Raw genomic sequence first — 22,745 nt, forward strand, 5'->3', positions numbered from 1 at the left:
GCATTCCCTCAGCAGCAGCACTGGAGCTCCCCCATTAAGCAGGCCCATCAAACCTCCATCCCATCAAGCCCCACCCCTCCTGCACCTGGACCACCCTAATGAGCCCCCCCACATCCGGACTCCCACCCCAATGAGCCCCACTCCCCCAGCACCCAGATCCCCTTGCTGAGCCCCCACACCTAAACCACCCCTGCCAAGCACAATCCCATCACACCCAGATGGCCTCTGCTGAGCCCCAACCACCTTCACCTGGATCCCCTGCAGAGTCCCACTGCCCCTGCACCCGAAACCCCCCAACAAGCTCCTGTGCATCCAGATGCCCCATTGAGCCACCCACACCCAGACTGCCCCACACAGAACTCTCTCACCCCACACTTGGGTCCCCCCACACTAAGCCCCGCCACACTTGTATCCTGGCGGGCTGAGCCAGCCTGCCCACCCCTGGAGTGCCGGGTGCAGAGGGGCAGGACCCTGGGGTGTTTCTGGGACAGTCCTGGCCCTTGTGCTGCGTCAAGGTCAGGTGCACCCTCACCACTGAGTCCCTGTCCTGTGGGGAGGAAGGGAGGGCTCCAGGGTGATCTCCCACTTCCATCCAGGCAGTGGCCTGTGCTCCCCACTGCCATGTTGGAGCCTCCACATTTATTTCTTGACAAATAAAATTTGCAGAGTTCTAAAATATATTGTGCACAGAATTTTTGGCATAAAATTCCCTCTGGAGTACTTAAATCAGATGAGCATTTTGCTGCTCTCAGACAGTAATTACTGTACCTGGTAGCAATAGGTACACCAAAAGTCAACACTATCCATGTAAAATTCATGCTGGAATATCATATGTTAAACATAAAAAAAAAATTCCAAGACATTTTAAAATAGTTCCCTATTTGTATTAATCACCTTAGTTTATTAACTTTTTTTTTTAATTTTAATAAGTTGATTGTACTCTATTTTTATTTTTACTTTTTTACCCTTCAAACAATTTGGGCAGTGAAACTAAACATGTTCATTTCACTTTCTGGTTCTAACAATGGAGGGTTTTTTCCTAGTACATGCATTTCTAGGACTAAAAGGCAAATTACGTAAATTTCCATGCCTACAAAATTTTTGTAACTGAAATATTTTATTAGTATCACAAAAATATTTGTTTTCATATATGGTTTTGCAAAACTACATTTGGACTATTTCTGGAGGCAGAGAAATCTGGGAAGGGCTCAAAACGGGCAGGACTAGTTCAAATAAGGACAAACATTCTGGTATACTTTCCATCACCTTGGAGAGAAAACCCCACAGTTAAGATTGTGGGACAAGAAGGGGACAATTTTGAAATAACTTTGGAGATGTTACGACAGCAGTGAATGTGATGGTGCAATATGAACCTGAGAGCAAGAGAAGTCTGGCTGCTGCATTCTGGGCTCTGTTTAGAAAACAGATATTCAGAATGAACATAAAACCAAATTTTGGTTACTGTGCTACAGAATGACAATGGTAGCTAAAACACATCAGAAGTCCTATGAATTCACTTGACTGTACAAAGCAGTCAATTTATCTAAATAAGATAAAGATTCTACCTGAATCTAAGTTTGGCAATGAACTACACACTTGTCTAAACATACTGTGTATAGTGTAATACTATAAAGCTTGAATTTATTATTCTGAAGCTACATATACACTATACTATCGTCCCATGTACAGGAACAGAGGTGTGTTTAATATATCCATGAATATTTTGGTGATATTCAATAAAAATTGTCTTACTTGTGTCAGAAGGACAAACTGAGCAAACTGCCAGGGAAGCATGAAAAAGACATTAGAAACACACAGTGCAATCAAGCTTCCTCTATTAATATTCGGAGTCCTTAGGAAAAAAGAAATAAAACAGATACCAGTAAGTCAAACTATAATAGGCCTTTGTATTTCATCCAAAAGAGCATCAGAGAATAGTATCAAAAAATTTAAAATTGCCTTGTAATTGGACTTGCAATATAAATTGACAACTGTGAACAAAACAGTTTAAGTAACTTTTGTATTAATTTCCATAAGAATATATAAGAATAATTAAAATAATTAATTCTGACCCTTGTTATTTCATAGCTCACCTTTTGAAATAAAAGTAGAAGTTGAAGTAAACAAAAAAGTGCTGAGTGGCCCCACTAAGCAAGCTATGATGAACATTCTCTCAAAAACTGTAACATTTAGTTTAGAATTCCTTTCAGGCTTTATGAAGTGTTCCAACTCTTCAGATTTCTCTAAAGATGCCCAGACTGCCTCATTCTCATTGATGACATGACAGCCAGAATGATGCATTACTCAAGTGACACAATATTTTGTGCAATATTTCTAGTACAGTATTATAAACACAGGGGATATATCAATGGTATTAGCTGACAAGAGTTCAGAATTTGACCTCACCATATATCATTATTTAATCTCCACTTGCCTACCTACCTATGGGGAATGAAAATATGGCAATTATTTGGGACTATATAGGGCTCTGTCCTCAAGGGTCACTGGCATCATAAAAAGGAATGTCTATGGGAAAAGGAGTAGAAACTTTCTTGCCAAAATGTAACAGTCTGGGAAAACTGAGGCAGCCACCTATGAGGTTCAAAGGCTTCTAAGGAAGGACAATCAGTTCCATAAATGAAGAAGAAAACTGCTTCCATGGGACATAATGCAAAAAGAGATGAAGGCCCAGCTCATTCAGACTAAACTGTTCCATCTGCTAGAAGACAGGAAATAAACTAGATAACTCCGCTGCAGCCAGACTTTACATTGGGGTCTAATGTCACAAAAAAATCTTTAATTTCGTCTATTAGGAGGATTATAGTTATAATCACTTGTGTAAATTGACCTACATGTCCTTCCTTGGAAGTTCTTGAGCCTCTTGGATGGTTTCCCGTTTTCCCAAACTGCTGCAAGTCAGCAGGAAAGTTTTCTACTCCTTCTCCAACAGACATGCCCCTTTGTGATGCCAATGACGCCTGAGTGCAGAGCCCTGTAGCCCAAGAATGGGTGCCATGCTTCCACTCCTCCACAAGACGACAATTGGGGATGAAATTATATATGAGGCTACGAGGCAGGTGAGGCAATAACTGTATCTAGTTGACACATTCTAATACTTTCACCTGAATTTGCACTGACTCATGGTGTCCTCTGACTCCATTTTTCAATTACCTCAGTGATCAAATAAATATTTCATATTTAAAAAGCATCGAAGTTTCAAAATGCTCCCATGGATTTCTGTCTGAGTCACAAGGACAACCAATTAAAGTTTCATGGAAGAGTCATCTTCTGGCCATCTTTCATCTGTTGTGGAGAACTGGAACCTTGCCAACCAGCTGGAAGGACGGTACTGTGATCTCACTTTATAAGGACAAGGGACTGAGCAGTGAATGTAAGAGCTACAGGCCGATCACCTTATTGTCCATGCCAGGGAAGGTGTTTGCAAATGTTCTGCTGGCACGTTTGGAGCCCCTGCTCAGTGCTGCCCCCAACAATCAGACTTTACGAGGAACAATTCCACATTAGATGCCACCAGCCTTCAGCTTGTTGTCAGAGATACACCATGCATTCAAAACCCCCTGCACGTAGCATATGTCGACCTTATGGACGCATTTGATTCAGTTGACCAAGTCGCACTATAGAAGGCCTTAAAGGGCGTAGGTGTCCCAACCCTCTGCTGGACTTCATTAGCAAGCTGCATAATGGAACCATTGCCCATGTACATCTGGAGAATCGGATGTCAGCACCTTTTAAATCAGTATCTGTTGTCATGGAGGGCTGTGTCTTGGCCCTGCACTCTTTTGTTGGGCAATGGATTTCATAATGAAGCCTCCTTTGGACTTCAGAATAAGCACATATCAGGAATAAAATCCCTTCCTCCATTATATTGAGGAGGCACTTCCTTTACGGCCCCTAACTGCACCAGAGTCTGCACTTCCTGAATTAGTATAACCTTGTGAGAGCTGTGTGAAAAGGGAAGGGGGCAGGAGGAATATACATGAATTGCAGGGTAAATCCCAGTTCCAGAATGCTTAGAGTATCTGATGTAATGTGGGTCCAGGCATTTAGGAAATGGGACAACCTATTGCCAAAGGGAGAGAAGATCTCTGGGGTGGTTTGCTGCCCTGGACCAAAGAATCAAAAAGACTGCTTGGAATTTTAAAGTTGTCTCAAGGACGCAGAAGTTGAAGGAGGTGGAGAAGGTGGTTTCTTCTTTTGATACCTAGGATGCCTTCTAGAGCTTTACAGATACCTCTGCTGGGCCTGAGGCCAAAACTGCTTCTTTATTATAGCAGGGAATATAAACATTCATTGATTTTAGGTTATCCTGGAATCTTTTGAGTGTTCAGAGCTTCCTCTGTTTTGCCCCAAAACAAATCTGAACCTTCAGAGGGTGTGGGAATTCAGCTGGTACACTCGATACCTGGTTCCATGAAACAAGCTGCATAGTGATGGCTGTTGCTGAGTCGGTTTCATCTAGAACAGCCTCTGGAGACGAGTGAGCAAACAACCCTCGCTTATAAAAACCTTAAGTTCCTTGTTCACTTTATCCAGTAACTTGTTCTGAAATTTAGGTCTCTAAAGCACAAAGGGGAAGTGTGAGGCATTCAGATGTGTTATGACTACTGATAATGGGCAGAGAAGGAGGGGCCGGGGCAGCTTTGCCCCCCCCCCTTATGCTCTTGGCAATTAGCAAAAGCATACGTAGGGCTCATGAGCCCTCCCCAAAGGGTATTGCTATGGGAAAACGTTAACCAACTCTGGTGCACTGGTGCCCACACATCTAGGATGGAATGACAAGGGCAAACACTCAAAGAATCATATATATGATTTCTGGTTTGTACAGTAAGGCTGTGTCTAAACTAGGAGTTTATTTCATTACCAGTGTTACTAACACCAATGTAGCTCCACTAGCCCAGTGTTAAAAATGTTGTGATAATGGGAGCCTAGCCTAAACCACTAGTATCACTATTACTACCAGTTGTGGAGACCCTTTGGTGTTAGCAATAATGGGTAATGTCTGAAGGGAAAAAAAACTAGTATGTACAAGACCACAGCCTCTAAATAAATGCACTGTCTCAGGGATTCTGTTTTTTAAACTCTTCACTCTTAATAACCACACATAAATTGGACGCTACCTGAGAATGTAGGTCAAAAGCAACATCTGAAGCACAAGGAATGGGTATGAGAAACTTTCACGAAGGGGTGGAGTCCACATCACACGCGTGCACTGAAAATAAGAACTGAATTAGTTCATAGTATGTTTTGCTACATTTTCATTCCCCTCCCCCCGCAAAGCAATGAATTTATGATTTAAAATTATCACCTACGGAAACTGAAATGGTACAAAAACAAACTAGATGAAGACTCAATCATAAGTCAACAAAATAGTGCGTCATAAGACAAGATACAAGAGATGGAAGGAAGGAGCATGCATGCTTGAGTGAAGATACAGTTTTGGGGCTTTAATAGTTGAGGGCGGGGAGGGTTTAACCACTACTACTGGCTCCTTCTCTTGATATGAGAGGACTACAGTGGGAACGATATCTTACTCTTGCAAAAACAGAAATCTGACAGCTTAGGAGCAGTTTTGTCCACCAAGAACAAAGATGCCAAAGTAGCACAGGTTCTCCTCACCTCCACTTATGGCCATATCTTGCAATCTCTTGTTTACAAAAACAGTCTTTGCTGAAATCAATTAATTATGGATGTGAATAAGGACTACTCAAACAGCAAGACTGTGACTGGCTAATATAGCTACACATAAAAGAGTGCAGGGAGCAGGGTGAGAGGCATAAGCCAACACACCTGTATCCCTACGTTAAGTCTCCCACACTGTAGCTCAGGCATGGAGAGAAGAAAGCAGAGACTGTGCACCCAACAGCTGTGTGGAATGTACAGAAACTTGGCTCTGCCCACCAACACACAAGCCAGTAACATTGAGCAGCTGAAACTAAGTGTACCTGTTACATAGTTGCTGTAAATTACTCCCCCCACTGCAGAGCAAGTGATTAGAAGGCAAACCAATTGTGATTGAACCACAATTTCTCCTCAGAATGCTTTTGGAGTAGCAAAACATGTAGCTGTGCCACCCACATGGGCTAGGTTGGGCCTTTAGGCTCAGCCCTACACAAGGATTTGCAGAAATCAGATCCTTGGTTTTCAAAAGTCAATTCCACCCGGGAGTTAACTAAAACTTTATATATTTGAATATTTCTTTGCAGCATTTTTCCATTTCAAATTAATGCAATTATACACAAGAGGCTTCATGTTACTTCAATTTTTGAAAGGTGTTCCTTCTTATACATTAAGAATTTAACTGTGTTAGAAAATTTTGTTTGAAAGAAACCTGCTGTAAGATGTACTACAAATTCAATACAGTATCTAAATATAAAACCTTTTAATAACATGAAATATACAAGCAAAGCTAGAAGAAAGCTGTTTGTTGGTAATTAAACCTATCAGGTACATATTTACCCATCCAACGTTTTTAAAAGTAATCTTGAACAGACAAAGTACATCTCTCCTTCATATACATTTACTGTGGCAATGGAAGGGAAATGTCTTTAGTGGACTTCTGCTAATACCGAGACGTTTACTGAGGAACTGCTGGTAGAATCAAAGGGTTTCTATGGACTTTTATTCTCACGTTGACTTACGTATCAGCAATATTCTCTCTCTACCCCCATCTATGTCTGTCTTGATCAATAACTGATTCGACTTCATAAGGTATGGTACCATTTAGCCTGCAGCAAGAGTATGTGTATCACAACCAACAGGGGTCTAAGTTCCCCCCTAAATTTGACGTTACTCTCCAATCATACTTAAGAGGCCAATTAGTGCTTTATGTACTGTGCTCCCACACAGCAGCAATTCCCAATATCAGAGAAAACAGTGAAACAGAGTACGAGCCCAAAGGCAGCTCAAACTTGGCAGAATGTGGAGGAACAAATTTAAGTTGTTAGATGTCCTCTACTAACACGCAAGACAGGAGGTCACAGAGTTCAAGGGACAGATGCTATACAAAGGAGGCAGGAGAGAGGTAGAGAATTTAAACAGAGAAAGTGCTTTAATCAAGGGAAGAGAACAAAAATTCAGATTTAAGGAATTAAAATGATTATGAAATATTAAAACATCAGCTGAAATATTAAAACATCAGCTGAAAAAAGGAAGCACACACAGATGGAGTGGTAGGAACAAGCTGTTGAAAACAGAGGCAAAACTCAAAAATAAAAACAGTTTATTGAAAAGAAGATATGAAGAAAAGAAAAACATTTTAAAGTGCAGTTCCACTCAGTATAGTGACTAAACACAACACTGTGCTGCTCCATGTTTGTCCTTAATTTCCAAATCAAGTGTGTTCAATTGACAGATTTTTTTTTCCCTCTCCTTTTTATTTATTTTAACTGTCAGCCATGCAAACAATTCCTGATCAGGGTCAGCCTGGATTCTTTCTTACTCTTGCATCACCGAAGTAATAAAAAGATCTTTAGAGCAAATTATTTCCCCAATTCATAACTGTTCATCCAAATTACCTTCAAATTAAACCCTCAGTAATATCTGTATAACCCCATTAGTCTTCAAATGATTTTTAACAGGTGTAATCAACTGGAACTTAGTAAACACTTCTTTTAAGAATTAGCAAGCAGGAAGTGAATCACGCTCACTCTCAGCTGTATTGACTCTACAGCACAAACATATAAACGCTTATTTTTTGGTGAAGTAAGTGGATATTATGTTAAAAGCACATATACTGTTAAGTGCTTTCATTTTTTAGTTATTTTTCAGAGTACAGCCACACTTAAAATGTACCTAACCTGCAAGATATAGAAAGAAAAAAGTAAAAAAGTAGTAAAAGCAAAAAGTGATACATAGGATGAGCAACCAAAAAAAGGGAGCATTTACCTTATTGCTATATTGACTTTACCATGAGTTGTGCCATTTTCCTATGCTTGAAATGTAATATCGCTGTAAGGTAAATGTTTCTTTTTCAAGATAGCCCAAAGCAGCACATTAATATTTTATTTTATGCCAAACAGTTATTTGATATAACACACAGACACCATACACACACACATATGTGACTCCTTTAGCATTTTGTTGAAGCTGTAACAGTGTTAATCTGTGGTCAAGGACAGTGGCATCCACAGCTGTAGGCATATTACACATGGTGCATGCCATTGGCAGGGAACCCAGGGCTCAGGCTGCTGGAAGGTGCAGCTGGGCAAAGTGCCAGCGGGGAGCCCTGGCACAGAAGCCAGGCCTACAGCAGCAGAAAGAAGGAGCAGTGTTGGCTGCCTCACTGCCCACTCGGATTTGGCCCTGCAGCCTGTCATGACAGGGAGGCGGACGATCGGACCAATACTGAGTGAGTGCCATTGCAACCTGGTGCATGGGGGTCGCAGTGCCACTGAGGTTTGGCCCGTGGCTTCTTTATCATGACAGGCGGACCTCAGGGCCAAAACTGAGTGGGCAGTGGAGCAATCAGCACTGCTTCTCCTCACCACAGTCATGGGGCTGGCTCCTGCATCATGGCTCCCCCTCCAGGGGCCTCCTTAGCTTTGCCCCACTTCCAGCGGCTGTGTCCCCTCTGCTCTGCCCGCAGGACTCACTAGCGACAGCCTCAAGACCTGCTAGTACAGGGAGATATGGGGAGTGCCCACATAGGGGAGCTGGCCAGGAGAAAGGTGGTGGGGAGGCCTGAATGAGGCAGCCACAAAGGGGTTTGGTTTTATGAACTAAGTGAAAAATTTCTGTGTGCACCTCTGAAGAAGGAACTAATTGGAAAAGTCAGAGGACAATGGTTAACTTCCATGGTGGGGTGCGGCACATTTATACCTGTCTGCTACCCTTAGGAATCAAATGTTTTTAGAACTTGAGAAGCTGTGCCTGTCCCACACAAGTGAGAATCCTGCACAAATGTTATCTTCAGAGAATAATTATTTTTGAACTTCCATTTGAAAGATATTGCATTAGCCATTTAGCATCTCGGGTTTTTAATTAATCTTAAAAACAAGACTGTTTCAATAACATCTGATATCCATTATCAAGTAGTTAAAGAAGCTCTAATGCAATTAAATGTAGTTGAACATATTCAAAGACCTTTACCAAGCTCAGATGAGTAAACTGGAAAGGCAAAACTAGTTTCAACTCAGGATGGAGCCATATGGCAACTAGATTTAATCTGAACAACAAGACACAAAGGTAAGCCAGGCAAAAAACAATTTCTAACCTTCCGTACCTGTTGTTCTTCAAGATGTGTTGCACATCTTGAAGTCATATCTGCCCAGCAGGCCTGCTGGTTTGCAATCCTAAACTGCAACCCCCCCTCCAGTAGAATAAACCTTTCTTACCGAATAAATCCAATTTCTTGGGGTCCTTTGCTATAGGTGTTGCACCTTGATGACCCTGCCTTTCTCTTCCAATGGCAGCAGATACCACCTGGGAGTTGGGTGCGGAGGGATAAGATGAGTGTACAAGAACTCATAGCTATGGGCAGGCACAAAGTATTTCCGCTCAGCTCTTTTTAATATGGGGGGAAGGGAAGCAGGAGTCTGCTACAGGGCTTTAACAGGGTCCATAATGGCCTCATTAAGGGGCAGGGCTACTTTTGATGGGCCTGCCACCACTAAAACGTCAACCAGACTATGGGAGGACTCCTTCACTACCTCTTGGTGAGCCCTATAGTCATCCTGGGGAGATGACATGCCCACTCCTGACACGGCCTCATCAGGGGAGGAGGAGGCCAGCACCAGCTGAGGACACTCTTCCTCCCTTTCCACATCAGAGGGTTCTGCAGAACCAGTTCCTGAAACCCAGCACTGGGTTCAGTACCCAAGTCTGGATTGGATGTTGCCCAATGGGGCGGTGGTGCTCTTCTTTTGGAGCAGCATCTTGAATAGGATCCCTTAATTGAGGGAAACCCCCACAGGTTCCAAAAGGTACTCAGTGCCAAATCTGACCAGCTCAGCTTGGAGGAAGGTCTCAACACCACCTCCATCAGTAAAAACTTCAGCCTGGCCTCCTGGTCCTTCTTTGTGCGAGACTTAAAGTCCCTGCAGATCTGGCAGCAGTCCCTGACGTGAGCCTCTCCCCAGCACTTCAGGCAACTAGCGTATGAGTCACTTGGAGATATAGCATTGTTGCAGGAGGCACAGGGCTTGAAGCCCAGTGACCAGATATGCCTCGGCACCAGGTAACGGACCAAACTCCGCTAACTAACTGACCCTGACACAAACTATACTAAATTGACTAAAAACTGACTATTTACAACTATATACAATTATAGGAAAAGGAAGACTCTGAGAAAGCTTGCTGAAGCAAGAATAATTCCAGCGACTGTCATGGGCAGTAAGAAGGATCTGAGGGGGCACAAGGTCGGCTGGGCGCTTTATACAAGCACTATGTGTGCACAGCACCAGACGACACTTGAGCTGCCCCAATGGGTACCACTGAGGGGAAAAAAATCTCTGGTGACTGTGCTCAGGGTGCGCAAACACCTACAGTGGAATGCACACGTACAATCACTCGACGAACACCACATGTTTCTAAGTAAAAAACCAGAAACATAGCCAAAGGGCACTTAAAATCATTTATTCTTTCAAAACACAAGAGAGATGACAATAGTGGTAGAAAAAAAAAACATCAGATATTTTGGATTAAACAAATCTTTTTCTAAAGGAATAAAGCTTTTTCCAAAAGCTTAGCATTATTTTTCTGCATATCATTTAGAAATGTAGACAGTTTCTAAATGATATGTTGCCTGACAGAGAATATAGTAGACTAATCATTAGTATACTGACAGAAAATACGTTCAGCTGTGGCTATCTGAACCCTGAATTATCTATTATGTATTCACTATGTACCCTTCCTGACTTTCAGATAACTAAAATGATATTGTATAAAGAAAACTTGCTCCATTTGTGCGTTTCTGAAGAAAAATATATTGTGTTTTGTAAAATTATGAGGGATTGTTAGAGGAGATATCTGGAAGGATACTGATGGGCAACAGTGGTGATTGTCAAACAAACTCTCATTGTGTCAGTGATAGTGTGATTTTTAGAGGTTTCTACATGCATCTCAAGATTGAAAAGGTGCAGTTTTTTTAAATAGGAGAAATAAATATTCTAGACATCAGAATGAACACATTTATTTATGAAATCTCTACTGACCAGAGGGTTCAAGCCACATTTCCAAGATGTTAAGGCACCTAAAGATGCAGGTTCTCAGTGAAACACCTATGCTGGTGAGGCACCTCACCTACTCACACGCTTTTGAAAATTCTACCGGGTGCCTACCTGCATCTTTAGGCACCTAAATACCTTTGAATATATGGTCTAAATGCCATATAGAATAATACAACCGTATGAATATACATCAAACAACTCTATGTTCGGCACAAGAAAGTTAATGCAACATTAGGGACACATTTTAATAGCACCAGTGATGGTATTCAAAGCTACAATTTTCGTTCTTACAGCAACAATAACTATGCAAACATAGTTTGAAATCCTGGCCCCTGAAAAGTCAATGGGAATTTTCCCACGGACTTCACTGGGGCTAGGGATTTCACACATAGTATTGACTTCTGAATTTACTTCTTGGGTGGAGATGGAAATCAGTTTTTAATTTCCTGATTTTTGTGCAATTAAAATCTCAATCTGACACATACATCAGGCTACGTTTCTCCACAACCCACTTCCAATACCATCTCCTTTATATTTAAGAGGGAGAAAAGGGAAGCCAGAAGAATATTATTCAAATAAAAACCACCGACTACACTTTTATGGAAAGCTCTCAAAATTATATTCAAATAAACTTGCTTGGATTATATTATTAGACAGTAAGAATGCTACTGATCTAAATTCAGCTTAAGGGCATTAGTAGAACAAACTAACCAAGAATGCTAAGCCAGCCTCAGAAAATATGAAATGACTAACTAGTATTCATGTTTCTAGGTTCCAACATTTCTTATATGTTCTACTTTCCCTCATTAAAAAAAAGGTTAGCTGAAAGAGAAATGACATCAGTGTACAATATTAGTTACTGAGATTGCTGTTTAGTTATGAAGGAGTTTAAAGTAGGGGATTTCTATTAAGAGTTTATCCACACATAGGTATATGGGAAATGAAAACTGAAATTTCAGTGGAAAAAAAAAGCTGTTTCTATAATGGCATCTTAAATGCCACAAAAAGTTTACATTCACAGGTACTTTCAAAATATTACATATTTTTCTTTTCAATGTTTTCTTACCTTTAAGCATAGGCTAAGATGTGAAGTACAAGCATTCTCTATTTTTAAGTAAAAATCACACACCTGATTTAGTCTAAAACAATCAAAAATTTCAGTCTAAAAGACCTACCTCCCCATGATTGAAAAAGTAGCACAATACCGTAACTAGACCTCCTAGACGGCTCCCACTGTGAAAAGAAAATGAAAAATGAGTGCAACAGAATTTCATAATGTTCAAGTAATATCTTCTGAAACCCAAATTCACAAGATTTGTCCACACCCCAGAATATCTAATCTTTCACTTTTAAACATAGTGACAGACTTTTAAAAAAAAAATATATATATATATTTTTTTTTTTTTGAGGGGAGGAGGTAGAAGAGAGAATTACAATGTAAACCAGTTAAGAGCCTAGATAGGCAACCAATATTAGTTTTGGAACAGTCCACCCTTGTATTGCGTCTCTTCCCTGCAGAACTCCTCTGAATTTTCCTTACCTTTAATACACATCCAGTGGAATAATCTGGTTACCTAGCTCTGCTGCAGGCTTTCCTCTTAGACCAACATTTTTAGAGGCAGCAACTAATTATCTGTTGGTCTTTAAGGTGCCACCGGACTCCTCGTTGTTTTTTTGCAACTAATTAGGTGTTCCTCATTTTCTGAGTGTCCAAAACTTGACATATCCAGAGCCTGATTTTCAGAATTGCTGAGCATTTGAAACTTCAGTTGATGTCAATAGGAGCTGCAGATTCTCAGCACCTCTGGGAAAAAAAAAAATAATCGGGTCCTAGGTGTCTCAGTTTGGGCATCCAAAAAATGGGCACTCAAAGTTGGTGGACACTTTTGCAAATTTTGGTGTGAATCTGTGCCTTGTGATGAACTGGGGCTCTCTCTGTACAACTTATGAATTCTGGTTGATATTGTGAAGTTCTATTACAAAAAACTGATGTATTATGAGTACCTATATGTATATAGATCTACCACTGCTGACAGGTCCTGTAGCAGGTACACACCAGACAGATACCATGAGGAATGCTTAGGACTCAATGACTGAAGCTGTGAGTCTGTCACAGAGGTCTCGTAAGTCATGGATTCTGTGACTGTCCTGGACCTCCGTGACTTCTGCAGTGGTGCCGGTGCCACTGACCAGCCACTGCTGGGGCAGTGTTGGGCCACCCCCCGCAGCACTCCCGGGCTCCTCCCAGCACCTATGGCGCCCACTCTCCAGAGCACCCAAGATTTAGTCACATATAGTACAAGTCATGGACAGGTCACAGGTCATGAATTTTTGTTTATTGCCCGTGACCTGTCCATGACTTTTGCTAAAAATACCCCTGACTAAATCTTAGCCTTATCAATGACCATAATCAGGTGCAAACACCTGGGACAATGGGTGAGCTGCACCCTTAGAAAAACCATGTTAGCTGACTCCTCAGAAGGGAGAGGGGAAGGGAGAAGCAGTGCAAACTTACCAGTAGAAGAACAGGCCAGCTGACCAGAAGGGGTTTAAACATACACACACACACAGGAACAAAGAGTGTGACAGGAAGAGGAAGCCTGGGGAATGAGGAAGGTTGCACAAGCCGGGTATACAAGAGGGAAAAATGCAGGCTGTTGCATATGGATAGTTTGAGGAGGGGGCTTCCTGAATGCCTGCTGTCTTCTGTACCCATATGGTTCCCCAAGGGCTCACAAAGGAAGGGTGAGCTAGTGAGGAATACTGTGGTTTCAGATGTTTGTTATTTTGTCTGATCTGTACTCTCTGGTGCTTTACATGATTAAGTAAAGAGCATAAATGTGTTAGACCCTATGCAATGTATGAGTGAGTGTTCAGTTTCACAACTGCTGCACGTTCCTGAGAGTTAAAACGTAACTAGAAGCTTCACATCTTTTGGGTAGAGTCCTTGGAGAAGGGTATGTTTAAGTAACTGGGTTATCTCAGGGGCCAGCATTCGTCCGGGGGCCTAGGGCAGATGAGCGGAGATCCATGCTTTCCATGAAAGCATAACAGACTGAGTCTATGCCCAGGAAATGTGCCAGAGGAGCCAAAGGAGGAAACAGGGCTGCACCCCACTGAAACCTTGTAAGAATCAAGAGTAGCAGAGGCTTGGATTTCACTCACAACAGCCCTAGTGAGTGGCATGAGGTGGCGCTTCCTAGGATATGACACTTCTCATTTTCCCATTTGCAAAGTGAGGGATATTTCCCTACTTCAGAGGTATTAAGATGATAAATTCATTAATGTTTGGGAGGCATTCAGGTGGCCATGCTAATGGGCACCACAGAAAAGTTCATGAAAAAAACAATGTCATATTCATCGCAGCATTTGGATGGCATGAAGTAAATGAGGCATGGGATCCACACATTGAATGTTGAGTATAAAGAGAAATCATTGCCAGCTGCCTCCTTTGCTGAGCACAGTACATCCTGTGTCTTGAATGAGATGTAATTAGATTGTCATAATGAATATACACAAGGGGCAGAATTAAGATTGCACTGACTACATGAAATCTGGTATTTTCTAACTTTTGAGTACTTGACTTCATGGCCTCCTCATCATTCTTTTACATTTTTTTTCCTAAATGGAGTATACTACAAACAGAGTTCCATGGGACTGGAGTAATGTGAAAACCATCAGCCTATAAGCTAAATTATATCTTTCCTCAGCAATGACAGACTGCATGAAAGTCTAACTGAAAACTTGTACCAAAGGCTCAGTCAGGCCATCGTGATCATCCAGTCTGACCTCCTTTGCAGGTCACAGAACCTCACCCACCCAACTCCTGTAATAGATCCCTAACCTCTGACTGAGGTACTGAAATCCTCAAATCATGATTTAAAGATTTCAAGTTACAGAGAATTCACCATTTACACTAGTTTAAACCTGCAAGTGACCTGTGCCCCATGCTGCAGAGGACAGCAAAAAAAAATCAGGGTCTCTGCCAATTTGACCCAGTGGAAAATTCCTTCCCAACCACAAATATGGCAATCAGTTAGACCCCCAAAGCATGTGGGCAAGACCTACCAGTCAGACACCTAGGAAAGAATTCTCTGTAATAATTCAGAGCCCTCCCCATTTACTGTCCCATCTCCAGTTGTTAGGGATTTTTGCTACTGGTAGTCGCAGATGGGCCACATGCCATTGTAGGCAGCCCCATCAGACCATGCCCTCAATAAACTTATCAATCTCAGTTTTGAAGCCAGTAAGGATTTTTGCCCCCACTGCTCCCCTTGGAGGACTGTTTCAGAACTTCACTCCTCTAATGGTTAGAAATCTTCACCTAATTTCGAGCCTAAACTTGCTGATAGCCAGTTTATATCCATTTGTTCTTGTGGCCACATGGGCACTTATGTTAATTAATTTCTCTCCCTCCCTGGTATTTATCCCTCTGATGTATTTAGAGAGAGCAATCATATCTCCCCTCAGCCTTCTTTTGTTTAGGCTAAACAAGCCAAGCTCTTTGAGTCTCCTCTCATAATGCAGGTTTTCCTTTCCTTGGATCATATCTGTTCCCTTCCCTGCACCTGTTTTAGTTTGAATTCATCTTTCTTAAACATGGGAGAGAACAATTTCACACAGTATTCCAGATGAGGTCTCACCAGTGCCTTATAAAATGGTACTAACATTTCTCTCTCTCTACTGGAAATACCTTGTCTGATGCATTCTAGGACGGCATTAGCCTTTTTCTCAGCCCCATCACATTGATGGTTCATAGTCATCCTGTGATCAATCAAAACACCCAGGTCTTTCTCCTCCTCTGTCACTTCCAACTGATACATCCCCAGCTTATAGCAAAAATTTTTTAGTTCCTAAGTTCATGACCTTATACTCTGTACTATTACATTTCATCCTATGTTTATTACTCCAGTTTACAAGGTCATCCAGATCTTCTTGTATGATATTCCAGTCCTCCTCTGTATTGGCAATACCTCCCAACTTTGTGTTATCCACAAATTTTATTAGCACACTCCTTCCTATTGTCAAAAATAAGGCCACATATTTAGCTTGATGCCTACCCACCAGTCATAGGTTCTGGAACACCTGCCAATTGAAATTATATTCAGAATTATTTCATAGATTTATTCACGGTTCAAAGCATTGCATTCCTTCTGAAAATTCAGACTGATAAACTGTGCAAAGTGGAAACAGTTTTCCTTTGAAGACAGATTTTAGAGTTCATAGAACATGATAAATGCTCACAGAAGATCTAAATGACTTCAAAGTTTCATTTGCAAACATGTATCCAAACAAAACACTAAAAGGTATTAAGGTCAGCACAAAGACAACAGTAGCGGTGCTGAATATCTATAAATCACATTGATACCTTCCACACTAATAGAAATTTGTGCTACAATTAATGATAGCATGTGTTTGTAAAGGCATCTGGATATATTTTGAGAAAGAATACTAGTCAAAAAATATCAAACAATTGACAGGTTAAGTCAGAAGCTAAAAAGCAAAGACTGCATCTGAAAAACCAAGATTTGCAGGATTTATGATTGAAAGCAGTGTCCAACTGAGTAGATAGAAGTGGTGTAGCTCCATTGACTTCAGCGATGTTATGCTGATTTATACCAGCTGAAGGATCTGGCCCCACTTTCCTAGCTAACTGGTTGAAAATGGTGAGTAATTTTCCATCCATAATAGAAACTGCTTTATTGAGAACCTGAATAACATGTTTACAATTTCTAAATTAGCAGAAATGGAAATTAGAATGTACACTTTACCAACACACTGAAAAAATACAAATTTATTTTGCAAACCTATTGTGGAAAAATTGTGTAATTCAGGAGATATTAATACTGATTTCTGGCTTTCCAAAGTTAACCAAACCATATGGTTTTCTGTGAAACAAGGTATACAAGCAGAAATGAAAAGAACATGTGTTGTCATTCATGATATAGAGCATGAGTAAAAGATTAAAACAATGGAAAAACTAGCAATAGCACTGAAGCAAAGAATAATCCTAGGATTTTGTAACTGAACCATGTGCATAGACATACACATTTTATAGCATAGCCAGTAGTGATGGGATGAAGCAATGGATGGTTCTGAGGAATGTTAACAGGAAAAAGGAACTTTGCAACACACCAACTGTCTGTTGCCAGTTCAAAGCCAGAGGCCATCCAAGACCTGTTTATTGGCCTCCAAAAAACTAATTTTGTAGTCACAACATATTCTGACAGAAATGTCATCACATTTTCAGAAAATAGCACAACAATAAATAAATAAATACACACATCCATAATACCAGTCTCAACTGAAAGGTCAAAGTTTGAATGGTCATGGAGACAGAATAACCCTCTCAATCACAAGGCAATCTGTCCCGATCAGAGTTGAAGCAAGCTGACAGGGCAGTTGGGGATCTTATACTGTTAATGCTTTAATTGTACGTCTTATATACAGGACTTCAGTTTTCAGGACCATTATTTCGGTACTTTTCATTAGTGCTAAATTCTCTCTCACCAGTTAAAGGAATAATGAAAGAACATTAAAGGAAACAAGACAAACAAGAGAAAGCAGTAGAATCTGGGGATACTTAAGTCACCATATTCCAATATGGTTTTAACAAATATAAATAGGAAAATTAAGTTTTCCACAACTCTATACTGGGAAGAGAAGTAACACCCTGTATATAATATTTTAACTACATACGGTTCGCTTCATGTATGTGTAAGTTTTCAGGGAATGTGATGGGGTGTCCACCCCACACTCACCCAGAAGGGGTTAATGGAGGCCAGATGGGCCAATTAACCTATTAGGCTGAAGGTTGAGAGGAAAGCCCTAAATAGGGGAAGCTCACCTGTGAGGGAACAGGCAGAGCTTTTATAAAACCAGGAAGCTGACAGCAGGAAGGAGGCAACAGGGAGGTAGTCTGCAATCACTCCCTGGGAGAAGGGAGGTGGGTTTGGGGACTAGAGAGACAAGTAGCCCATGGTTGTTCCCTGGGAGAAGGGTGTCGAGAAGCTAGCAAACCCAGAAGAGTGGGGAGAGCCAGGAGGTAAGGATGCAGCCCAAGGAGTAAACAGCATGGTTGGGGACTGAGCAGACCTTGGCTGTGTGTTGTAGGGACCCTCGGCTGAACCTGGTGCAGAGGGCAGGCCTGGGTTCCCTTACCCACTACTGGGGAAGTGACACTGGTGGGGCAGAGAACTGGAAGATTCCCTCGGTCATTGTGAGAGTGACAGAGACTATGAAGGACTATATCCCGGAAGGGGGACAAAAACACTGAGTGAGCTGGCAGGAGGGCCAAGTCATGAAGAGGATATCGTGGTTCCAGGAGCGAGAGAGGAGCTACAGACCAGAGAGAGCGAGAGATGGAGTGACAGCGTGAGACTGTTAGGAAGGGTCATCGACCTCATGAGCTAATTCACTGAGGGGCTAGGACAAGGCCATTCAATATTATTAGCAAGTGGAGCTTGTCACAGGGAAAGAGGGTTAATGAAATCATGACACTCTTCTCCAGTGGGCTCCTCTACATTAAAATACAAAAGAAACATTTATGAATACACATACAAAAGAATATTAAATCTCTGTCCATCTCTGTCTCTCACACACACGTCTCCTTCCTACCTCTTGGGAAGAAGGAGGATGCTGTCTATCTGTGATATAAGCCTCTGCCTAGTAAGTGTGACAAATGGGGGGCTGCTTCTGGGTGAGAGAATAAACTCAATTTTTGCCCTCCATATCAGAGATTCCCAGTTTATCCAAGGCACTGTCTTGCAACTCTACCCTTTCTTCCACAGCAGCCTGGCAGTTACAAGGGGCATGTCCACATCACTCGACATGACTTTTCCAATCCCCATTTTGCATCTTTTTAATCAAAGATGAGAAAGCACCTGCCTTTCCTCATTGTTCTGCCAAGGATAAGTAGCAGAGTGAAACTGACATGATTATCAATGCTAGTGCTTCACATAAGGTTTTGATTAGGTTTCACTTAGTAGAACTATGAGCAGTAGCAGAAGTATGGTGGCTGCAGATGCATGATAAAGTATATATTCAGTCAGTTAATATTTCCAAAGTTATATTTGCAACCAGAAGGCCTAGATATTATTTTTAGTGAAATCTTTACACAAGTCTGGGAAAGGGGTGGCAGTGATCTTCCTCTTCATTCAGAAAAGCCTTCTGTTAACCAGCAGTGAATAGGTGAGAAAATTTTTCAATCCCATCAACATTAGTCTGATATATCCTAACACCTGGGTGTACTTGCTGTTATAATGTGAAGTTTAAGTAAATAAAAACAAATCAATAAAATACAAAAAGACTACAACCAAAATATTAAAGGATGTCTGAAAATGTATTTTTCTTTTAAACTTGATAATGGAATGTCCAAACATAAAATGGCATTTGAGCTACTTAAATATGCTTTTTCAACAATATTTTTAACGTTCACCCTTCACTTTCTTCTCATGTGACATCTGCGTGTGCTCATCAGATTTTGTCATATCCACAACTGAATATTGCTAGAACATGCATACTACTGAAAAAAAAAAAAAAAAAACCCCCTTCCCCCCCCCCCCCCCGACCCCTTTCCTATGCTTAATATTCTATTCCTACAAGACAAACATTAGAAAAATTTAAGGGGAAGGTTACAAACTAAGGGGAATAAGTGTATGCAAGTTCAGCTTTTAAATATTTTGTCAAATATCTGATACCTTATCTTATATCTCATAAAACTGGGACAGAAAGTGCAATATTAGTTTTGTGTTTTAAGTTGAACTGATAATTACCAATTTGAAAGGGAAAGCAAAAAATGTGGAAGGCCACAGTTTTTCTGAGTACTTATCTAAAAGTAAGCCACCAGATAATTTTCAAACCGGAGATTAAAGGAACAATAATAAAAGAAATTAAACTTCTCTGTTTAACACAACCAACTACATTTCAATATTAGCATTTTTGTACCAATAATTTCTTATACCTAATCTAGGAGTCTGGTACCTAATTTTCACTCTTAAGGAAAAATAGCCAACATTATAATTAAGGTCTTGACAAATTTGTTTTTACATTTCTTGTACACAACGTACATTTGCAATTCTTAGATGTTGCATCTTGAAAACTTGAGGCTAAGATGGAAGTTACTTTTTGTGATTAACCATTTAGAAGGAGCCTATAACTGACTGAACTGATTTTTGTTGGCTCTAGTTTCATTTGTTCAACAGAAGAACTTAAGGGCCTGATACACTACTCCAGTTTTACATCAAAGTGACTCGATTGAAATAAAATCCAATGGTTTCAGTGGAGTAACAGCAGCACGTAATTGAAGTGAAACTGTACTCACAGTGCAACACCCAGTTCACTGATGCACCAAGAACAAGTATCTGCTATATCCCAGAGAAACTGCCAGTGTCCAACAGAACACTAATATTTCAAAGGAAAATTGCCAATGCAGAATAGTCAGAAAGGAAAGGAGTATTGTGTGTCCAAACACGAACAATGTTTCAACTAAGAGGGACACTTCCTTCTGGGTGTTGCAACGGACTCCTGATACCAATACTTTCAGTGTTACAAAGTTGAGCTGAAAAATAAAGAAATTTCTCACCCAGAATATCAAAAGTCATTGATCGCTGAATTTCCTCATAAATTGACTAATATGTGAGTGTATTATATTAATATGAACAGTGAGCTACAGTAGAGTGGTAAAACCTAGATCAAACTTTTTGGTGAAAGAAGCCCAGGCCTCCTTTATTGAGGTCAATGTGAGTTGTTGCCAGTACCTTCAACTAGACTATGAATGGTCCCCATACTTGTTGCTTTTATGTTATGATTTTGTTACTCTATACTCCCTCTATTATTTCTCCCAAAAAAAAAAAAAAAACAAAGTTGCTGCAAATAAACACCATACTAACATTTGATGACTTTGTTAGCGTGGTATTGTTTGACAAAAATCATCTTCACATTAAGCCACTAGAACAAACCTAAAGACCAAACAAATTTGTTTTAAAGTAGGCGAATGTTACACCAAAACTTTAGTACTAAATCTAGTCCTGAAACAGACTGACTAAAAAATAATCTGATGTGGACAAAAACAGTGTTAAGCAGCTAGATAGTACATTCTGTTTTTCTGGAAATAAGGAAGTACTACAGCAGTGCCCTCTTGTGTTGCTGTACAGTAATAAGATCTTCATTTTACTAGAAAATAGGGTTTACTGTTTTATAATTCAGAAATATAATTGTGTTGTGGGTCAAAAGAGCGATAGAAAGGTTTAGCTCTGGAGTAATTTTTTTTTAAACCAGTACTATTTACAATAGTTTTGGAGTTTTTAAGTTATAAGAGTACAAAACCTGCCCAAGAATAAATAGTAGTTATTTTGAAAGCATTTTGTCCTAAACAGCTCAAAAAATTGCTGATTTTAAAAATGAAATTTTGCAAGCTGCAAAATTAGTCTACAACATGGACTTATGTCTTGGGAAATTATTGTAAAAATGGTCAGGATATTAAACATTTAAAGTGTAAACTGTGTTCAAGAACTGTAAAAGTATTTTCCTTTGTGTTTTTAGTCTGCATACTTTCTGTCCAATTGTTAACTAGCTCTTAAGTTATGCAGTATACATTTTTAAAATACAAAAACTAATTATGCTGAACAAAGAATAAATCCTAGTTTTTTTTTTAAACTGCATTATTTTATTGCTTTTTATTGTAACAAAAATAAACTTCTGAAGAAGCGGTTAGGGGTTAAAAAAAAAAAAAATCAGAGAAATACTCAAAGATCCTGCAGCCACCAAAAACTGTAAGTCATGCAGAATCAATGAGTTCCGGGAACAACTCTGTGTGGAGGATTAAACAAATCAACAGGGTGCTGAAACAGTCACAAAAATAAATCTCCTACAGAACTACGCAATGCTGCATCTAAGATGTAACCTTTCCGTTATATTAATACTAAAAATGTCAAGATCAAAAACACATGATTAACAAAGAAACAAAGGTGCTGCCTTCAGGAACAAATTAAAAATAAGAACTATGGAAAGTAAAGATAAATATAGTTTAAGGAATATACTGAAGGTAAACAATCCATGATATAATACTACAGTGTAAGTACCAACTCTTAATTGCATTATGCATGCTGTAGCATTATATATGCCTAAAGGGAGCATTAGCTTACCACATGGGAAGCCAGTTTAGAATACTGAAGCACAGAATAGTATTGAACTGCCAGTAAGCATAACCTTTTCCGGAAAAAGTTACTACAGGGTTTGTTTGGGAAGAGGGTTGGGGATGTTACTTGGAGGAGGAGAAGGAAGGTTATACTTAAGACTTTGCTAACTTGGTGGTTTGATGATAACAATGCCATACTATTACGCACAAGTTGCAGAAGGGGGACAGCACACACATGCACATATAAAAGGATAGGAACTATACACACTGTAGATCTCATGATCAAATACTGGGCTAGTGTTGAAGGAGCAGAGGCACAAAATTTTTTTCTGACTTAAAAATAGGCCCTTCAGCTGGAAGCTGCATACTACAAGTTTCTGAAACCTAGAAATTTTAGGTTTTATTATTTAATGAATTAAGTC

The 22,745-nt window shown here is 40.3% G+C and overlaps 1 protein-coding gene across 6 annotated transcripts in view; it reads right to left on the minus strand.

Moving 5' to 3' along the window:
- DPY19L1 (dpy-19 like C-mannosyltransferase 1) overlaps window positions 1–22,745 on the minus strand; it is a 112,521-nt gene that overhangs the window by 56,608 nt on the left and 33,168 nt on the right. For all 6 annotated transcript variants that reach the window (XM_034761183.1, XM_034761184.1, XM_034761182.1 and 3 more), the window contains 3 exons: window positions 12,362–12,419; window positions 5,139–5,230; window positions 1,753–1,852 (listed from right to left, as the gene is read on the minus strand). In XM_034761183.1, coding sequence (XP_034617074.1) covers window positions 1,753–1,852; window positions 5,139–5,230; window positions 12,362–12,419 — 250 coding nt within the window. The remainder of the gene's footprint in view (window positions 1–1,752; window positions 1,853–5,138; window positions 5,231–12,361; window positions 12,420–22,745) is intronic.

Source organism: Trachemys scripta, chromosome 2 (genome assembly GCF_013100865.1).
Source record: "Trachemys scripta elegans isolate TJP31775 chromosome 2, CAS_Tse_1.0, whole genome shotgun sequence".
NCBI lineage: Eukaryota > Metazoa > Chordata > Testudines > Emydidae > Trachemys > Trachemys scripta.